Source organism: Xiphias gladius, chromosome 17, assembly GCF_016859285.1.
Source record: "Xiphias gladius isolate SHS-SW01 ecotype Sanya breed wild chromosome 17, ASM1685928v1, whole genome shotgun sequence".
In the NCBI taxonomy this organism is placed as follows: domain Eukaryota; kingdom Metazoa; phylum Chordata; class Actinopteri; order Istiophoriformes; family Xiphiidae; genus Xiphias; species Xiphias gladius.
This window is the reverse complement of record NC_053416.1, coordinates 16,758,656-16,780,155: the sequence shown is the minus strand read 5'-3', so window position 1 is coordinate 16,780,155 and position 21,500 is coordinate 16,758,656. Positions and strand designations below refer to the sequence as shown.

Here is a 21,500-nt window from a genome sequence, read left to right as displayed (position 1 = left end):
CCTGGTCAAGAGGGACTCAGCAGGATCTGGGCCCCCTGTTCTCAGTCTTCCCCCTTTCCTGTCCTGAAACAAGGCAGAGCTGACAGGAGGAGGAGGAGAGAAAGCCAGGAGGTGATATAAAAAGAGGGGCCAGTGTCTTTTTGGGGCACCTCCATCCCAGACATAGGCGCGTGGAGGTGTTCAGTGGGAGCTTGAGACTTCCGGGGGATGGGGAGGGTGAGGTGGTCTTAATACTACCTCAGGGTCGGTCCCTGCTGGGTCACCCTCTACTCTCTTTCAAGCCCTGCTCAGACCTAATGTCTTTCATGTCCAGGTATATCCAGATTGTGTCTAGATCCAGATGACATGGACTGTAGTTCACACCTATCAAAATGCATCAGAAATCTCTCAAGTAATCACTTATGATTGGGTTCCGCTTCGCATATGATTTTATCTGTCGGGAAACTGCAACTGCCTCTAAACAGAAAAAGCACACATTACACACTAAGTTGTCTGGCATTGCTAAATCCACTGTGTTTGGGACATTAGCATTCCACCTTATGGGTGCAGTCACAGCTGTATTTAGAGCTGTCCACCTGTGGCCGAGATGCATTTTAGTGGTAAGTGTGAACAGGGCTTTAATACTCAGTCCTGCCTCATTAAAGTGGAATACTGATTAAGTCTTTTCTCTCAGTCTCTTTCAGTCTAATTACACATCACTGTCTTCACATCTGTCTCAAAGTCTCTTTTTTGGTATCACTCTTTGCCTCGCTGTGTCACTTCCTGTGTTTGTCTCTGTTTCTGTGTTTGTCTTAGTATGCATTTGTCTCTCTGTGTTATTCTCAGTGATTGCCTAAGCACTGACTTTGCTGGAGGACAGACAGGCAGGCGAGGCTGGCTTGGCTGTGAGGGTGAAGGGTGGTGTCGGTTGGTGGATGTTTAGGAGGGGCGGTTGGGCGGGTGCAGCATCACAGCCTCTCCCGAGTGGGGATCCAGATGTAAGGCCCTGATTGCTCCTCAATCACTGTCTTTACTTTGTGATAGACCTCTTCAAAGCTGTCCCCTTCCACGACAGCTGCAGCAGGGTGTGGGAGGGAAGGAGAGAAAACAATGAGGAATGGAGAAAAAAATGGCACAGGCAGTGGCAAAACAACAAGAAAAGAGAGACAGCAGGAAGCAGGAAAAAAGGAAACATTGGGGTGGGCAAAAAAAAAGGATGTTTATCTAATGTGTTTTCAAGACATTGTGAGGAATAATCAATTAATATTCATCATGAATACAACTTGATAATCTGTGCACATCAATACTGTGTGCAATCTCAATGTTAAACAAAAGGCACATTCCCATTATGTATGTATTTCTACAAAGTTTCCCACATATTTATTCATTCTCACACATATTCTTTCAGTGGTTGATAAAATGTCCCGCATGACAGCTGTTCATGATTTGTTATAAATTGTAGACAGCAGTGGATTTGTCAGGAAACCTAACATTCATATTCTGTCAACTGCTGCGATTTGTCCAAAACGTGTGTCTTAAATTTTAAAAAGCCTAGAGTCCACCAGGAATGCCTTCATTGTGTCATTTAACTCGTTCAGCAATACCAGGAACATGCAAATGTGAAGCGCCTCTTTGTGGAGGAGGCGTGTTATTTCATTTGCATTTTTTGGCATTAAACATTAAAAAAAAAGACACAATGTTCGCATATGTTCTTACCCTCTGAGGTGTGCACACGAGCACCAGAAATGAACTGAAAATATGGACAACCTATTGTTTATAAAATCTTACCATCATAAAATGAAGGATTTTTGTGATCACCACTTCACATAAAGTGGATTATAAGTAAGCATACAGTGGGGTGCAAACAAAGGTTTATTAGCTCACGTTTACTACCTGGTGATGCCATCTTCCAAAACCCAAAGCCACTGGTAAGTATGAAGAATGTGTAGTCAGTGCAGGATACCAGTTTTCTACCTAGAAATCCCAGGCTCCGTGTTACTTTGTGTGCACATCATTTCTGTGTGCGCTTACCTGAGAAACACTCTAGGAAGTCTTGCTCTAGTTTGAGAGCTCGGTCCATTCCTTTCCTGGCCTGCTCCTCTGTCAGGCGAGTGTTGATCTCTCTGTTAACATCATATACAAAATAATCCACTATAACACATATGTTCACAATGTACAGCCTATTCAGCTCCTGTTAACCAAACATTTTCAAATGGTATGAAGGAATTTTGCAGTACATACAGGACATTCTCCAGTGACTTGGGCCGGACAAAGATGGCGATGGGATGAAGCTGAGCCGCTTGTAGTCTGCGCACAGCATTGGCCGATACATCTAGGATGCAGTGTTTCCCCTGCTGCTCATGCACACGTGCAGGGAAAGGAATGATAAGGATTGATTAATACACACTGTTATTTTGGTTATGACTTCAAAATTGCCTTTTAATTAGGCAGCAAGTGATGACAGGTTGCAGCTCATTACTCAAACTTTTTTCTGACGGAGTATTGCTCCAAATGCAAAACATTTTGAACTGACAATTGCAATGAAAGTTATTTTTTGATCACCGATAAATTCATTATATTTAAATAACATTCCCGTGGCTTATCTTATATTTGCAGTACAAGTTATTATTTAGCAATTGCAACAAATGATTTGTCAAACATAAAATTTCATTATTGCTATTCATTTTTATTTCCCAGTACAAGATGTTGCTGCGCACCTGCTCAGCCACCTCACGGACACTCTGGACACTGGTGCCGTACAGGTGACTGTTGTACTGGCCTGCTTCGATGAACCGATGGCTCTGGATGTCCTTCTCCATCTGTTCCCGTGACGACACAAAATGATAGTCCCGTCCATCCACCTCATATTCCCTCTTGGGCCGCGTGGTGTCTGTCAGGCAAAGACCAAAACAATAAAAGCAGCCCGTACACTCACACCACTTAGAAATCTCAGAATTAAAGTATTTACTTCTCCGAGAGGGGATGCATTATGCAGACATCCCCCTAAAATGGCTGTAGGTGGCAGCAGTGACATCAAATTATAACCAGAGTCTCTATGACTGACTGTATAATAACTTACGTGGGACACAAGATCCAAACTTATCAGGGAACTCAGACAATAGGTCATCATTTATCCTGTCCTTCACAGGTCCCAGAATGATGATGGGCCTCGCATAATGAACTTAGCATGAGGAGAAAGAGAGTAGGAGTATTCAGAAAAGGGAACTCAAAACAAAAGTGCAACTTTATATAAGAGGCTTAAATAAGGGACTTAAAACATTCTTCTTAATTGACCTTACCTTCCACTTGGGTGACTGTCTCATAACTGTGTGATGTTTTATCTCTCCCTGGGGACAGCACACAGAAGCATTCAGCCAAATTTATTTTTACCGTTATAAAATGACATTTTGGTTTATGATTCTGCATGTGTGTGTGTGTGTCTGTACTTGTGTGCAATGAACATGATGTATTTTGAAATGCTGGCGCTAGTACATCACATGATGTTATTGACAAGAACAGTAAAGACCTGACTGTGTTTGAGGTGAAGTGTGCGTTGGACCACATTCTGGAGGAAAATGTGAATGAAAACTGCTCCTGTTTATATTTAGCAGTCTTTGTAATATCCACAAATTGGTGGTGAGGCATTTAAAGATGAAAGCAATACCAAAGAGTAGGGTAAAGGCAGGGAAAGGGCTGCTCTAGGTCTGCAGTTCTTGGCAGTTAACACATTTGCGTTAGGCGCTGCTACTCACACCTTCAATTGAGGTATTAATCTTGTAATGGATTCACAAAACAGTCTCCCACAAAATGTGAACATGTGCATTAAGTGTACGTAAATAAAAGAGATTTGAGCATGTGTCAGCAAATCCTGCTCCTGTTTTGCTGCACCCTGCCCATTTCAACAGTGTCAACTGTAATCTGCTAAAAATCAGTAACGTGAAAATGGTAGCATACATTTATGCTTCATACAAATTACCTTGAGTGCCCAAGCTATCTCGACCATGGTCCTGCAATAGAAACAACAGCATTTACACATGGGGGGGGGGGACGGGAGGGCAGTCTGAGAGAACCAGCCTCTTTCAAACACCTCTGGCAAATTAACTTACCCTCTCTTTGGTGTTAACACGAGACCACTCTTTTCTTTCCACCCTGTGGAGACAAGGATGAAAAATTAAAACATTAAATTCTGGAGACAGAAATAATAAAAAGAAAATGGTGGAAGTGGTTGTTGGATTAACACCGCATTAATCACAAGTCATTATGGCTCCAATGGCCTTTACACACTGGGCAATCAAATTAGATATACAGCATGTATGTATAATTTTGTCTTACTTTCTGTCAACAAATGTTCAAATATATGAACAATCAAGCAAAAAAAAAAATTTGTTAACCAAATCCTAAAGTTTTCCATAAATCACAGTTAGTTTTCTATCTAACCTAATAACCCCCATATGCGTTTAAGCATGGTGTTTACTAAATGTTGAAACAAAAAAGATCAGTCACCCCTCCCACTCACTCATTCACAGTGAAAAGTGTGTCTGACCTGTGCTTGCTGGGGATGAAGCCAACCTCTTCAGCCTCATTCTGGGGGCTGACTTTACGGGCCTGCCACCACTCCTCGTCTCCGCAGTCCAACACATGCAGCACATCCCCAAACTTGAAGCCCAATGCTTGACTGAGGAAGCCACAGTCCGCGGTCTTGTCATAGTCAAAAAGAGCCCTGAGTGATTAAAGGATTTGAATCAGTCAATTATTAAAAAACACTTTTAAATTCAATGTAACCTTCTTGAACACCAATATTATACACAGTCTTATTGCATCCTGCTGTGACTTCATAATTGCAATACATTTTCCCACAGTTTGAAAACATCATATACTGTTTATATTGTTGTGGCTTTTTAAGAAATATCCACATACAAGATGTAATTTTATAAAGGCTGCACCAAATGAAGCATTCTAGGTGTAAACTGACATGCACAAACAGCTTTATCCTTGCATGGAAACCACATTTCAATGTAAATTATGAAAAAGGCAAAGAAGAGGAATGAGAATTTGAACAGTACAGGTGCCTAGATAACAATTTAGCTGACAGTATGGAGAGAAAACTGCAGGAACATGTTTAAGCTTTTCAGAAAGATGAAAGAAATCCTCTGAAATCCTCTGTTGCAGTGCTTTAGCGCAGGACTCCAGTTGCTCAGTGAGGAAGAAATTCGGTGCCATCTTGGAATTATACATGTTTTCAGTTTGATTAGCATTAATTGCTCCTGCTTTTCGTCAAGACCATGACAAAGCCAGGTAGCTACGGTTTACCCGTTAAGGTAAACTTCGCAGAGGTGAAGCGAAGGTAAACGTTAATGTCTGGGCAGATACATACACGTTTTATCAGCAATTCTGAACAGAGATGAGACGGTCCAAAGAAGAAGCTGGACAAACATGGCAGCAGCTCAGTTGACATGCTGGGAGTTTTTGGAGGGAAAGTACAGAAAAGTGGCGACGGGACAACAACAGCCTACTTCTTCATTGTCTGAGATACGGGGAGGCACCTTGTTGTTGTTGGTACAGTCTAATGGATTTTTAAAACCCATAACATGTGACCTGAGACATCCAGGATGAATACCATGACCCAGAGCAGACTCTTTTAATTGTCCTGTTACTGCTGGCTATTGAGTCACACTTGGCCCTGGTGAGGACTTAATCATCGATTTACACAGGACATCACTTAAAAAGTTCTTCTAAAGCTAAGCGAGATAGCAAAAATTATTCTGGCGAATACTTGGGCCCCACTATATTTGTGTTTCTTCTGGCTCAATATATGCCCTGTTGCCTGGCCCAGGTCCGGCCCCCATACAGCATGACTGTCAGATATTCTGCTTCCACATCTGGATCAATTCACACAGAGAAAATCTTCCTGGCTGTCAGCCAACACTGGAGGGTAATAGCTAGATTCAGTCCGGATGTGGAAGAATATGGGCCAGACCTGAGCCAAGGACCCAAGCCTATATTGGACCAGAAGCTGTCAGCAGAAAAATATTGCTTGCTATCATATTTCTTGTATTCTGTGCAGTGTAATGTGGTTTGGCGACTGGTTGTTTGCTTATTGTGGCAGGATTTTCTGTTTCCACTGGTTGCACAGATTGTGTGGATTATTATGAACATAATTTCTATGGCATTGTCTTCATAAACTTAATTTACTTTCCCATCATCTGGTATTCTGATGCTGGTTGGTTGGTTTTATGTAATTACACTCTGCTATGAGTGGAGGGATGTTGTTCAGGGTGCTAAAACAGTGGTGAGCTGCAGCACTCAAAGAGTTTATCTCACTTCTACACACCTCTGCACAAGCTCTGACCTCTGCAGCTTTCTTTAAAGTCATGTCGCACTTTGGCCAAAAATTGGCCAATGATGTTAGTGACATATGATTTTTGCACTAAATGATGTGTTTTGTTTATATGTGCAGGTGAACTAGTACACACAGTCTGATGGGGTGAAGTGGAGAACTATTGCATTTCTGTTTTGTTTTTGTCTTTCTACTATAATATAAAGGGGTTTTCGGTAAACTGTGAATGATTATAACAGTGAATATTAAAACCAGGTGTAATTACCAGTAAACTCAGCAATGCGGTGGTGTTTTATTAGCATTTATACTTAATCTAGTATGGGCAGTAAATGTCTTGAATCTGCTAGACACATGTAAAGGCACAGTTAAGTGACACTGTGGTACACGGTGTCCTCCAATTTTGTTTGACTGTGTAAGATAGCAGTATACCTCTAACATAGACTTACTGTAGTAAGTAAATTTATGGTATTTATTCCTTTACAATTTATATCTTTAATGTACACATTTGGTGTGGACATTTTGTTAATCCAGTCCTGTCTTGGGGTTGAGCAGTGCTTGCCCGAACTTGAGTTTGTTCAGAAAGAAAAATTGATTCATGAATGAATGTTCCATTACTTTTTGCTGGACATTTGAGAAAATCCCTATACTAAAAGTATTAAGCCACGAATCAAACCAGCATAAGCTAAGACATGAACATTGACCTTATTTAAGTAACAAAACTATAAAAAAGGGCCAAATGTATAAAACGGTACTTATTGGCTTGTAAGAGGGAATGAACTGCTTAGGTCATAACACAGTTTGATTGTATTGGACTCCCATTCTCCTCACACAGCTGGCTACAACTCCGGTATTTACAAACACATACTGTATATTTTCCTCTTTCTTATATGCTATGTAGTGTTTTGTTATTGCTTGTTCATATAGTGCCATGTATTTGTCATTCTATCTCTCTGTTCTGGCTTCAGCTCAACTTAGGAGCTCTCTGACTAGTGCAACTTAGCCAGGTCTGCAGTGCATTATTGCTAATTCAGGCATAAACACAAGTTCTTAAAAACAAAGTTGAAATCAACCTGTCATCAGGCTTCTACAGGAGCATATGTCATTTCTTTAACAATCTGGTAGTACAAGGTTATTCTATTTGTACAGTTTCCCTAATAATTACATTCCCTTTTGTTGACTATGAATCATATTCTCACTTTCAGAACTCAATATTTCAGCTCTACAAAGGCTTTTCATTTAGTTCATAAATTTAAAACCAACACCATAGCAGTGCTTCAGTGGATGACTGACTTTGATCAAATTATGGCTAAATATATGATGGTGCTACAAAAGACAAGTCCTCTGCTCCTAAACCTGCTGCATTGATTGTTAGCTGGCTAATGCGATTCCAATAAGATTATCAACATTACCTAACAGGCTCTCTCCACAAAATCAATCAAAATAACTTTTCCTCATCAAAACTGCATTAAATTAAACTAAACCTAAATATTTTAAATTCTTTGAAATAACCAAAACTATAAATGTAAAAATTTAATCAGAAGTACTTTTGCCCAACAGCTGTGGACCTCTGCCGTATGGCAGTCAAAGGTGCATTAACCCACAAGATTTGTCTTGTTGCCACTGTTTCAGCTTTATCATATTGTACCCAAGGTACTGTTTCTACTTTAAGTGTGAGACCTGATGTAGAAGCCTCGCTTTGGGTTGCTCCTTAGCGTCGTGGTCCCAGAGCCCATGCTGCTGTTCATCAGCTGTTCCCTTAAGTCATGGATCTTAGCCTCGAAACGACTGTATTCTGAAACAGAGAGGTACAAACACATAAAGATCTTTTGGCTCACACTCAGATGCACGAAAAGCTTGCTTCATAACTGATACAGATAAATCAATCCAACTTTTTCTCTCTTGATACAAATTTCAATACCTCAACTTAAGACTACCGATCTGATACCAGTGCGCTCTTTTTCCCGAAATTAAAATCTGTATATCTCTCTGTATAGAACTGATTTGAATCATTTTATGTAAAGTTACTCCAGGCCAGGGAGTGTTACGGCACAAAAAACTGAAAGAATCTAACTGATAGTGGACTTCATTTTGTTTCCAATGGAATTTAAAGTAGTAATTACTTTTTTCTTTGCCCATTGCCTACCTTTCCATCTTATTTTTTTGTAACCTGTCTTTGAGATATTCTTCTAACAAACAAACAAGCACAGAGACACTCTTTGCCAGAGGTAAAAACAAAAACAAAAAAACAGGCACATCACTCCAATGACTGACCCTTCAAATGAAACATTAATAAAAAAAAACATTTTGGAACAAGTAGATTCGGCAGCTGATTTGACATTATTTTGTCGCTAACTTAAAGTGAAAATTGTAAGACTTGTTCCAAGACTAAATGACTGGAAAATCGGAATGCATGAGAAAGTCTTTGCATGGAACTTTTTGTATGAGGCTGTGATGTTATGTATGGCGGTTGTGGCTGTACCATCGGGTCGGTACTGAGCGATGATGGTCACTGTCTGGCCAGCGTTCTTGAGCGCTGCAGCTGCCTGTTCGTGTGTGGCCATGCGCAGGTCCACGCCGTTCACCTAATGCACACACAGTATGACATGTTAGCAGCTACTACTGAGAAATCACCGTTGCAGGATACATGAATGTGTGCGTGACAACTTTATGAAGATAAAAGTGTCTTTACACTGAGGATCTGATCGCCCTTGTGCAGCTCTCCACTGAGGTCAGCTGGCCCTCCTGCCAGGATGAAGGAGATGAAGATTCCCTCTCCATCCTCTCCTCCAACAATGTTGAATCCCAGACCTGTGGAGCCTCGGTGGATCAAAACTCTGCGAGGCTCCCTGAAAAAGAGATGGCAGAGAGAGGCAAGTAGGCAGTCACGTTATCGATAACACTTTGCACAATACAAACTCAAACATAAGCAGTAGTACTAACACTAATACTACTACTAATGAAACAATAAATGTGAGAAATGTATAGCCAAAGGATCATTGTTCACCTGGGGATATCATCATCTCCCATCATGCCATGCAGGACAGGAGAAAACCGACTAGGTGAGGTGGGAGTGAGGGCTTGTGGGTAATCTGACCCAAGATAGTTGGGGTGGCTGAGTTCAGTATCCATATGGGAATATGCTGGAAAAATACAGAAAAAAACAAAAAAGGTATAATATACCAGGTGGGTACTGTACACAGATATGCAATATCAGCTCAAACTTCTGGCTGTTGGCTTTTCCATCGACTAAATGCATTTTTGTGTGATATCTCCTTTATGTGTAGTATGAAGTATGTGATGTATCACAGGGGCAGACTTTCATCAAGAGGCCGATTCAGGTCAAGGGAAATGTCCCTTTGTTTTGAGAGAAAAAAAACCACCCCTGAACCTGTACACCTCAGCTTTTAATTTTCACAGAAGTCCTGCACTCATCTGATTAAGAAATAAAAAGTTATTCCCGCTACTGTATTTTTGACTGCTGGCTCGAATCTAGAGGAAAAGCCACACATTTTTTGTGCTTGCACATTCTTGGAAATCCATCTATTCACAGGCAGGACATTTGGTAGGTTTGGTCTGAGGGGCCAAAGGAGAGGGGCTTACTGCTGGTGAGGTCTGGAGGGTTGTAGGAGTTGGTCAGGAACAGGTTGTTGGGCTTGGCCACCCTGAGGTACACCACCTCGGCTGTGTTCTTCAGAGCCCCCACCGCATCCTCATGCATCACATCCTCCAGACACACGTTGTTCACCTGATCATTCGCAATCAGCAGGGAAACACAGTCAGGATCACCAACTGCAAACTACAGCTGTAAAAAAAGCTCTGTGTGAAGGGGAGCTGCGAGGAATTGTGGCACCACAGACCAGAGAAGACATTGGTTCCCCGAATACTGACACCTTTATATTTACATTTATGACAGATGATCTCAGTGCTGACCTGACTATGTGTGCAAGAGATGCAATAAGATGTAACTTTTTATGCTAGCCCAATATACTTCAACTAATTTGTCAGTGTAAACCTCAGTTTAAGTACTACACAAGATCGTATACTATAAAATGAACTGCTAAATGTATTTAAAAAGCTTTCCTTACTCCAGAAATGACAAAAGATATTGCAAAGAATTAAATTGATTAGACAGATACCAAAACTAACGTATAACAGTCCAAATCACCATTAAACACTATTTATTACTGTAATCTACTACATCTGCTGTAAATATTGAGCTGGTGGTTTCCCTTAAAGATAAGCTAAGCTAAAGATAAAGCTAAAAATATGTTATATGTACTACTATTGTCTCTCTGAATCCCATTTGGGTTGAGTGCTCCTAAAAGTAATATGCTACCACCAAAGAGCATAATTGACTATAAATTGATAAAGTCAATGATTTTGATTGCATTTTTGAACACATTCATAATGAGCAGGATCCCATTGCCATATCCCATTTAGAGGTAAAGCATTAGCTCGGACACCATTTAGTAAAAACCAAGCTCCATTTTGAAGTTGACGGTGCTGAGCTTGCCATCAGTGGCTAAATTATCCTCTCCCTGTCCTCCAGCAGATGGCAGCAATGCTGCTTGTGTCTCATAGTGGCAATACTACAGTTAAATATTTATTCCATCCTACACATCTATTCACATATTAATGAAACAAAATTCAGGCCATTAAAAGTTTATCTTGGCTCTTGATACTTTGATGCTGCCAATATACACAAAAGTGTGAGTGTGCACGTGTGTGTCTGAGGCTGTCAGTGACATGTATGCCTGTGGGCACATATTTCTGCATGCCGGTCATCATTACGTATGAGTGACCGACCGCTAAGATCTTGTCCCCAATCTGCAGACGCCCATCTTTATGTGCCGCGCCGCCTTCAATGATCTTGGTGACATAGATACTGTTATCGCCAGGTATGTGCTGGTTTCCCACCCCTCCAGCAATGCTGAAACCCAATCCTGAGAAAAGGAGGCGATGAGAGAGGCAGAGAGTGAGCAAAAGAGGTATGGGTTAACACAGAGCAGATTTGCTAAATCCAGAGGGCACGGCTTAGCCGGGTGTAAAGCATCCTTAAGCCCACACAAAAGCGTTGATGCTGTACATCAGTGCACACTTCCACATACCTTTAGGCCCTTTGATGAGTTTGATTTCAGTGACTTTCTCAGCTGCTGGTTTTCTGCGGAGAACGTAGAGGCGGACGATAGCACCTGCCTCCTTAAGAGCCTCCACAGCTTGGCTGTGTGTCACCTCCCTCACATCAACATCATTCACAAACAGGATGCAGTCGTTCACACTAAGAAATGCAGAGAGCAATAGACAGAGAGACAGTGGGAGGGAGAAAATACGGCCTGGGTTTTGGTTTTGGTGAAGAAATCGAGTGTAATCCTCCACCATACGAGGTCAGGAGCAGTCAGTCTCCAACTATAGCTGTGTTGGGGATCCGTTTTCTCCACAGACATCTGGCCTTTTCCCCCAGCTCTCAGTATCCAATGTTAAAGAGGGTAGAACTCCTTGTGCTGTTGATCTAGTGCAAGGGTTAACTGTGGTATGGCTCTCTTTGTGTTACCCGTTCTTGGAAATTATGAGGAGTTGCTCTGTGAAGTGACTCTATGCAGAAGAGAAGCTGATTTTCAAGCTAGATTTTGATGAAAATAGCTATTTTCAGAAGAACACATTCCTCCTCCAACGGGCTAAAAACTCAACTTATCACGATTCCATTCATGTGGTTAAAATTGATTTTACGGCCATGAAAATTATAGTGTGCAAAATTTTCTAAGACTGAAATAATTCTTGAGGGCTGCAAAAGATTTAACCACTGAGATACATCACTGAAGCCAACTCCAAAGGGAAACAATGGCTGTTGACATAGTCAGCCAAAGAATTTTTCACTGACAAAGTCTGAATGCATATTGTTTGTGAGCTAATATTATATTTTTTTATTTATTTAAACCCCACCTTTATTAAGATAGAGAGAACAATTTATGTACATGCAATATAAAATGTTCAGCCCTATTTAAATATGCTCTCAAAAACCTCACAGGGTTCTTTATTCTGTTTTTCAAGGATTCTTCAAATAAATAATATGGACCATGTGGAAGAATTACCCTGACCGAAAGGAATGTTTCACCAAATAGAGACTACAAACAATCTGAAAACAGCAAGAGGTTCATAGTATTTTCCTCAAGATATTTCAGATACCTTTCTCAAAGCAGACAGTAATGGTCAACCAAAAAATCATCTGCATTTAGGCAAATATAAGCATTTTCTCCAGGCCTGCTTTAAACTCTAAAGTCATTCCAGGTGGATGTTTATAGGTCATCTGTAAAGAGGAGGATGAGGAAGATGCCTCTGTACATGGCTTGTTTATTGCAGTGTAGTAAGTAAAACGGCTCATAAAATGCATTCTTTTATTCAGAAAGGCCAGCTCTGCACTACGGCCTCTGATAAAAGTGGGAAAACAAATGTGATATTATTATATATTCTTGTAATGGGCTCCTTTCGCACGTTTCATTTGCCACGGTTTATTTGGGAAGAACAGAATACTTTCATCTAAAATATGTCGCTGCTGCTGCTAGCTTCTACACATGTTCTCCTTTTAAAGATCATCAACCATGTGGATTATGTTGAAAGTCATATAAGAGCAGTAGAGGATATTGGTTTGGTTGAGGCAATGAGATCTTGAATTAAACATGCAGGTCCTCTCCGATGTAACATTGGTGTTGAGCGGGCTAGACAGTCAATACTATACTGTGGTACAGTACTTTGGACTTAAAAAGAAGAGGCCATTTCTCCTCTCTAAGTTTGATTGCTGGTAGAAAAGTGACTGGTTGTCTATATCAGTGGATTGTGCAGGAAGGTGAGGAGAAAAGGCAGGGAGAATGGGGGCCGTAGGGCACCATTTCACTCATCTGAAACCCAAGTTGGCCCGGCCTGGTCTACCCAAGGACTTTTGACTGTCGGATTTCATATTTCTTAGATGTGGGAACATGAATGCATGCGGGTTTACCTCAGCCGTCCATCCTGAGCCGCGGCTCCTCCAGGTATGATTTTGGTGATGAAGATGCTGGGGTCGTCGCCCACATGGGGGTTGTCCGTTCCCCCTGCAATGCTGAAGCCCAGGCCTGAGTTACCCTGAAGTAGCAAATACAAACAAACACACACAGTGATTTATTAATCACACCAGGGGCATTTAATGGGAATGATCATGCATAGTTGTATCTATCCTCTTTCCTTGTCTCGATCAAGACTAAAGCCACTAATAATCAATATGGTGGCTCCGCAGACAAGTTATACCTACACATAAAAATGTCCAAAATCAAGTTTAAAAGATCATTTTCTCCGACTCACTCTCTCCAGTGTGATTTCCTCATACTCGATTTCCCCTTCTGTCCCATTCACCTGTCAGAAACAGATGTTAGTTTATAGTGTCAAGCAGAGAAAATTAGATTTTAAAGAGTTTATATAATTATTTATACTATTACACAAGTTTCACTTTTGTACAAAATAAGAGTCTAAATCCTCAGTTCATGTTGGTTCAGCAGTTGCTCTCTGTGCTTCATTTGTTGCTCTTCATTAACTGATTCAGAAGTCCTGGACGAGGGATTTTCCCATCAGCTCCTGAACATGGCATCATCATTACAGCAGCCCTTGACCAGATGTTCTGTCCACCAAGATCCAAAATCGCTTTGCCCCTCTTTGACATGCTGTATGTGTGGACCAGTGTGGTACCTGGTTGATTACAGCAGCGCTATTCTTTCAGTCTAATTTGCCTTCTGGCTGAACAGCTTAGCTGCACATCAGCTTTACACCTGCAATTAAGCAAGTCCCTGAGGAAGAGTGAATTTAAAGAACTTCAGACTTCACTGTTTTGGTGCCCGACCTAGAAAACAACTTTTCTCAGTGCTGTAGTTGTGCAGAAATACTGGTCTGTGATGGCAGGCTTTTCTCTGAGCCTCGTTGTAATCCCTTACAATTCATGATAACATGCTCACTGCTTTCATTTTAGAAACGGCTTCGTTAAAGAACATTGGATCAAATGAAGTAATGTTTCTGTTCTGTCAAATGTGTATCAAGCGGAGAAACCTTATTTTAAGAAAATTAATTTTAAAAATTAATTACTGTTATCATTCAGATTGAAACAATGAGCAAAGACTTACCTGGATGCTGGGAAAAGAATGGAATTAATGATAATACAGACTGAATATGAAGGCAGTTAAGTTAGTCATGTGGTTGAGCCTAACATACTAATACAATAAAGAGAAGATTAAACATAATCCTTACATATGGGGAGCCGTCGAGCGTGTCAGTGTTCACCACCACTGGCGGAGTATTTCCCTGGAGGCAGAGAGAGAAGAAACATTAATAATAATAATTATAATAATGGCAGAAACTCAAAGATGACGCAGCTCCTGGATGAGCTCTCAGTATATCCCTGAAACCTACAGTCGCAGCCAAGACTGATGGCCATTTTAGCTCCTAGCTGTGATAACACTATTCTCACTCTGCTATGGTTGTCACTCTGCTAAGGGATAGAGAGCACTGCTCAAGAGCCATTTGTTATTATCCACCCATGATGGACACAGAAATAATTCATGCGAGCCCCCATGTATTTTTCCAAACTCTCGGTCTTTGGTTTTATCTTAGCTACTGGCTGAATTACAGTATGGTTTGTATTACCGATTCTGTAAATGGCTATCTAGTGAATACTGTGGACATGGACGTCTCCCTCTCGCCCACCTAGGCCTTTCAAAACAAACCTCTAAGTGATTCATAAGCAGCCGCGCCGACAGCACGTGGTGGCAATCTCCCACCGCATTCGGAGGATGATGAAGAAACAGTAACTTGGTAACAAGGCAGTGACGAACAGCACAGTTACGTCGGCTGGCTTGACAGTCGGTTATTCTTGTCAACATTCTGTCCAGAAAAGACACTAAGTCAAAGAGATGACAGGATCTTTGTCAGCACATCTGAAGTGTGACAGTTAACCTCTACACACCGTCCTTATTCCTCTCCTTTTAACCACCTTCCTTTCATTCTTTCTGTTGTGGAGATTTTGCTGATTATTGGTCAACTCGTTAGTGAAGAAAGTGTTCAGGAGCCCAAGATGGCTTATGCTGAAAATATTTATTGAAGCTTGGCCAAGGAGAATAGAGAAATTATCAATACAAGTTGATGTGCGTGACGCCGTCTCCATTCTGAAAAGCTCAGTCCCCTGTGCTCAGTCTTTTAACCCTTACCGATTCCTGCTTCTTTACAGGATTTACTCTCATCATCAAGGTATCTGATGTTTGAAGATGTAAATACACCATTATGCGCAGTACTCTTTGAAGAACACAGTCGGACTCCCTATCTAAGCTTCTGTATTTATTATGTGTGTCATTGTTCTGCACCATGCTGATTAGCATGGGGAAGACGCTGTGCATCTAAAGTGCTTACAGAACAGCAAACAGCAGCATAAAATCAGCCTGTTGACCTTCACAGACTTGACAGCTCTTGCACACACAAACAGCTACTCAAGCTAACTGAACACACTCCCTCAGCTTTTGAGAAAAACACTTTCACATTCTTACCCCATGATCTTGATGTGATGCAATGCAAAATAATTTTTTCACTCAGTCTGTTACTCTCTCTAAGAGAGAGTAAGTTGTCATGGGAGCTCGAGAAAATGCCCACTGTTTTTACATTCATTTTTACATTACATTTTGACTTGTATTTTCTTTGAAAACTCCAGGACTGGATACTTTACACTCAGTTGCCACTTTTTTGAGTACACATATACAAACTAATGCAATCAAATGCAACTGCTCTGTCATAAAGTCTAATTTTATGAGGCCTCTAATGTTTTTTTTAAAATTTATTATTTCTGTCGTATAGGTGTTAATTCACTTAAACTGGGCTGCATTATAATCAGAGGTGTTTTTAATATTCTGCACCCCTTGTGACTGCAAATAGGGAGGATAAAATAATAGACATGCCTCTCAGTATAATGTATTCTAGTATGACACCACTTTTAACTGTGACCTCAGTAATAAACATGCAATTAAATTCACACATTTTCAACAATGCCAAGAAAAATGGAAAATTAGAAACTTCAAAAGTAAAATCTATGGCAGAGTAATTCAAATCGCAAGCATATGAATATCATTGCAGCTTTCTGGTGGGAGTTTTCAATAGAACAGCAGACATTTCGACTTGTCATAGCAGGAAACGCACAGGTGATGGCTTAGTTCCATCCGGTGTCTAGCAAGGCCTATGGGCCTTTTTCATGGAAGACATGTCATTGCAGGTCAATTATAGGTGTAACTAACAACATTAACAATGGCTGTGTTTCAATCAGCCTCCCAGTGAGCCAAGCACGCACAATACCAATGACCCAGCACAGGTAAAGGTTGTAATTAAGTTTATTCATTACACTTGTGATTTCCTGCTATAACTTGCCCCAAAAGTGCTGTAAAAAGCCTTTTCTTTGCACACCACCACCATCCTATGCTCCAAGCCCCGTTTTCTCATTAGAAATCCTCATCATCATTGTTGAATTATGCTAATTGTACTGTATCTCCCAATGTAAAGAGAAAATACTCATCCACAGGAGGTAAAGACATAAATCTTCCCAAGCCCTCCGCAGAATGCCAGAGCTCGGCTTTAACTGCACACTGGTCAATTATAACAGTTGCCGTGTAGCTGTGTCCAACGGGCCGTGCTGCTGAACATTACGTCAAAATCGTCCTTATCTAGAGACAGAAATAATGAGTATAGCCGGCAGAAATCTAAGCCCAGTGCAGGCAGTTTCCCCCTGCAGGGATTTTGACAGAGCCCTCTCTCCCTTTCTTTGCTCTGTCGAGTCTTTCGACATCAGGGTTGTTAGGATTTACAGTGTTTGGCTGCTCTTGCCCACCTATATTTTAGCACTCCCTATTCAGCTAACCTGTCCTCTGCCATGTCTCTACAGGCAGCACCAACATCCATCCTCATCTAGGCCTCTAGCTCTTGATGAACTCATGTGCAGCAAGCTAACTGCCAGAATATGCATATTCAAAGACAAATAAAACAGCAAAAAATCTGACTTCTTCTATTCCGTGCAAACTTGCGCCACTAGTCCGCTTTCAGTCAGACGGATATTTTCAGTCAAAGGACGTAAAATAATGCCATTAATATTGACTGTCACCTTTTTAGTTAAGCCTAAATATATATTTAATATATATAACAACACTCGCTCTCTTTGCTTTCCCTGTTGAAATGAGGTGTTAAAAGAATACTTCAATATCATCAGAGGCAATGATGTTACATGTGAGCAAGCTATGGAAACAAACCAAAGGTTGCATTAGAGAGGCCTTAATGCTGCATGTCTCGCACACCTTGCAGCAGCTGGAAATCCTTTAAAAGCTGGAAAACCTTTAAAAGGTAAAAGCCGACCGGTCAATAAGCAGGAAATTGACCTCTAGTGAAATACGCAATGTCAAACTATGAATTGTTATGTGTTTGAGAAAAAAAAAGCTTTTTTTGAACGCAACAATTGAATTGGAAAGCATTATGGTTATTGCACAGCTTTGGTCAGTATCTAAACTACTGCTCTTCTGTTTAAGAGAGAAAGAGGTACAGATAACAGCACCAGATACTCCAGACCGAGCCTTACCTTAGGGCTGTGGAGGGCTGTTAATGAAATGGAAATGAGAAGACAAGAGGAAGTCTGTGAAGTGTTTTTGTAATGTGCAGCTGTTATTTTTATGTGGCAGGTTAGAGGGCTGGTGTTTTTTTGGTACCTCTGTGCGTGTGTGTAGGTTTTAGTGCAGGACGTGACAGAGGTTGATTTAGATGTCACATCATGCACATGGCTCACTTATCGGCTCCCTACTAAATCCCACGTACACGTGTGGGGTGCAGGAAAAGGTGGTAGCATGCGTCTTATGTGTGTGTGTCGGGGGGTGTGGAGTTGGTGGTCACATACAGCTCCATGTTTGTTTGAATATTAAATGAAAGACCAAAACTGCACCTTCAGATCATGAGAGCAGGTCTAGCAAACACCAAGATTACCAGATTACCCAGGCTCACTGTGATTAAAATATCTATCATGGACCATAAGAGCAGCCACAGCCTTGACCATAACTTTGTATCTGTGCAGGTACTACAAAACAAAACAAAGCCTTAATAATAGACTTATATTTGTATAGCGCCTTTCATTCAAATTCAAGAAATTCAGCAGAAAGTGCTTTACAATAAAGAAAATAAAATGCACCGAGTAGTAATAACATAATCCAAAATAATCTTCCGGGACCACTTCTGGGACACCAAGCACAATGGCATTTCTGTAAAGATTTCTCAAATATATTGAGGGACAGTCATAATAAAAAAGAGTTAACATATTTAAAACATGCCTACCATCTTATGATGTCGATGATTCTTGGCTTTCCGCACATTGTTGAGGAACCGGCAGCCCATCTTTTTGGCGTACCACACAGACATGAACATTCTGCTTCAAGTGCCAAAATTGAATTTGTTGTTGATACTGGGGAGCAAACCCTGCTCACCTCCCAAAATGACATACACACCCACTGAGGGCTTGGCCGATAGAGTTAGAGTGAGCACTAGAAGTGTCTCCTTTCAGAAATACCACAAAAGCATTATTGCAAAGTGAGACATTCGGTCTTGGCCCTGCCATAACAGTTGGTCAGAGACCACAGAGCGTCCAGATTGCCTAAATTAAAAAATATCTATTTTAACTTAACACATGCCTTCTGAGCTTTGCTCTCCACTCAATTTAAATACAACAAAATACAAAAGATTGCATGCTTCCGGCACAGGGTACACCTTTATACAGTTTTAACTACAGAATCGCAGAAAGAGCACAGCCCAATTAGCATCTTCCCCTTGCTGAGTAGGTGCTGAAGACTTCATTTGAAAAAGCCCATTATCATCCGCCGAAACCAAGGCTTGAGTTATAAAAATTACTCATCACCAATGAAGCTTGTTACTATCTGAGACGCACATGTCCTGTCTGCAGAAATCACCCATCCAGAATAAAAAAAATAAGCATTCACAAACAGATCCTTCCATTCTTCGTCATCTGTGGCAGTGGACTGCGATAGCGGTGCCTCCCTGCTACTGGTCCGTGCTCAGCGAGAATGCAGTTCATATTTTCTGCTGCCACTGTACTTTACCCCTCCCATCCCTGCTGCTGAGGGAAAAAGGAGCGAGCAGGAAAGTTTGATGGCAATTACTTAGCTGTCTCTCTGTATAATGTTGAGGCTGGTGATGTGAGAGGGGGAGGAATTACACTTTGGCTGAGCATAGAAGGACAAGCAGCTCAAACTGGCCTGACTCGTCCTAGGGAGCACTTGAAACTGAGAGGGGACTGGCAGCCCGTAAGCCCCAATTCTTCAGTCAGTCAGAATATTGAAATGTCAACATAGTAGTAGCAGCGATGGTGGAAAAATATAGCTTGACATCAGATCATTTTAGGTTGTCACGGGGGTTGTTCTTGTTTGTTTTCTCAGTTTTCAGTTTTCCAGAGTCGTTGTTGATAAAGTGTACATTTTTTTCAGCCACTTACAGGAAAAAGAGTAGAACTCACTTTTCAGCTTTTTTCTCATCTCGCTGGAAATCTCTATTCAGGGAAAGACAGATGGATTGACAGCTGTGTAATATGTATGCACACAGTCACACAAAGGCGTGCACACTGAACAGGCTTTCGTAAAAAAGGATATGCTGAAGGACAAGCTGTCAGCTGACTTTCTTATTTTTCTAAATAAAATTCCTCTGTCTACCTATCTAATTTTTTCACCCTTCCAAGTGCAAGGCCTTCTCTATCTGTCTTAATCCGCCATTCAGCAGGAACAGCTCTCTCCTTCTCTTTCTGCATGCATTTTTTTTTTTCTCCACCGTGCTTCCTTCTCCTTCCCAAAGGACCTGAACTGCTGCTGCACAGTAATTACACCGAAGCTGCAGGGACATATTTAAACATTTATTAAAGAAAACTAAGGAGGATGGAGAAAATGAAGATAGAAACCAGATACCGACCAGACAAGAGTGCAGAGCAGAAAGGGGAGGGTATGATAGAGAGCTCTTGGGGAAACACAACAGAAAACAGTAATTGAATCCGTACATTAAAAAAGATTGTCTTTATGCCAAGTGTCAAACACATCTTAGATGGGTTGACTGTTTTGTCTGAAGAGGATTTGTGCAAAATGTATTGTGTACATGAATAGTTCTGTGGTGAAAGAGGAGAGAAAGTGATATGGATTGTTTTTCATTAGAAGAGACAGAATGTAGGGCCTAACAGGACCTGGGCGCTGGGTATCTTCAGTAAGCACTTTGTGCCTGCTGGTTCTCACTGCCAGCTCTTCAGGTGAAGGTTTAATGGCAATGCTGTGTAATGTTTTCAGCCCAAGAACTCCAGTCTGTCAAGATAAATGTACCTTATGCATCGTTAAAAAACTGTTTGCCTCAGAACATCTCTAAAACAGATCTCTGTCAGTTAATGAAGTCAAAGGTAAAATGTTATGAAAAGAGAATCTACAGCGCTGCTTCCGGGGTAGTCAGTGTGTGAGTGAACTTCATCCAAAACATAGAGAAAAAATGAACTGTAAAGACACGGATTAGTTTTGGGGTAATCCCCCCCCCCCCACTTCTTCGGAGTTTCACACAATCAGGGCTGACTTCTTTTATGTCTGTATGTGAAATTTGAATGTCTCTTGAATGCTGAATTCAGCCAATAACTAGATGCTTATGGGATTCACTGAAGAGGTAGGGAAATACCTTCCCTGCAACAGTGAAAGTTTAAGCCTAGCCTTTATTTGTCAAAACAACCCTTATAACAACCATTTCCTTAACTCTTTTTTTTAGGATAAACGATCAAATAATGGATTTGCCTCTTTGTATGAAAATCTGGCACACGAAAACATTTATTTCGATCATGTGTTTGCTGTCAGATAGAACATGGACTTTGAGTCTAATCACAGCAGTAAGAACACAGCACATGATGTCACAACAGTTTATGTAGCCCCATAATAAGAGGAGGACATGGTACAGCAGACTTATAGAGTCATATAGTGTAAGAGGCAGGAAGATTCATTAGTATGAGAACAGATCAATATCAAAAGTTTTGTGCAGTGTGGGAAAAAAAAATCATTTCTAATTACATTATGTCTGAAGTTTTAAAAGAAATAGATGTCATTTGAAGCTAAAGCACCTCTTCGCTAAATCA

General features: G+C 41.0%; 1 protein-coding gene across 1 annotated transcript; it reads right to left on the bottom strand.

The window, feature by feature from the left end:
- Positions 1-201: 201 nt before the first annotated feature.
- Positions 202-18,747, bottom strand: LOC120802403 (disks large homolog 4). The gene is made up of 20 exons (XM_040150172.1): positions 18,677-18,747; positions 14,582-14,635; positions 13,649-13,699; positions 13,308-13,432; positions 11,425-11,594; positions 11,123-11,259; positions 9,917-10,061; positions 9,321-9,456; positions 9,006-9,162; positions 8,796-8,898; positions 7,994-8,108; positions 4,523-4,699; positions 4,082-4,128; positions 3,956-3,973; positions 3,279-3,326; positions 3,059-3,160; positions 2,697-2,869; positions 2,221-2,330; positions 2,011-2,102; positions 202-1,054 (listed from the first exon to the last, which is right to left on the bottom strand). Exons 1-20 carry the CDS (start codon positions 18,734-18,736, stop codon positions 948-950), a joined length of 2,127 nt encoding a protein of 708 aa, XP_040006106.1. The 5' UTR covers positions 18,737-18,747; the 3' UTR covers positions 202-947.
- Between the last annotated feature and the right edge of the window lie 2,753 nt (positions 18,748-21,500).

What these genes read in the sequence shown, in the direction of transcription:
- LOC120802403 (XM_040150172.1), bottom strand. Translation starts at nt 18,736, where the DNA reads ATGGGCTGCCGGTTCCTCAACAATGTGCGGAAAGCCAAGAATCATCGA. An exon ending in CCCTCCAGACCTCACCAGCA is followed by an intron (nt 9,457 to 9,916) that starts GTAAGCCCCTCT and finishes GTATTTTTCCAG; the next exon opens with CATATTCCCATATGGATACT. An exon ending in GACAGTCACCCAAGTGGAAG is followed by an intron (nt 3,161 to 3,278) that starts GTAAGGTCAATT and finishes CCTCATGCTAAG; the next exon opens with TTCATTATGCGAGGCCCATC.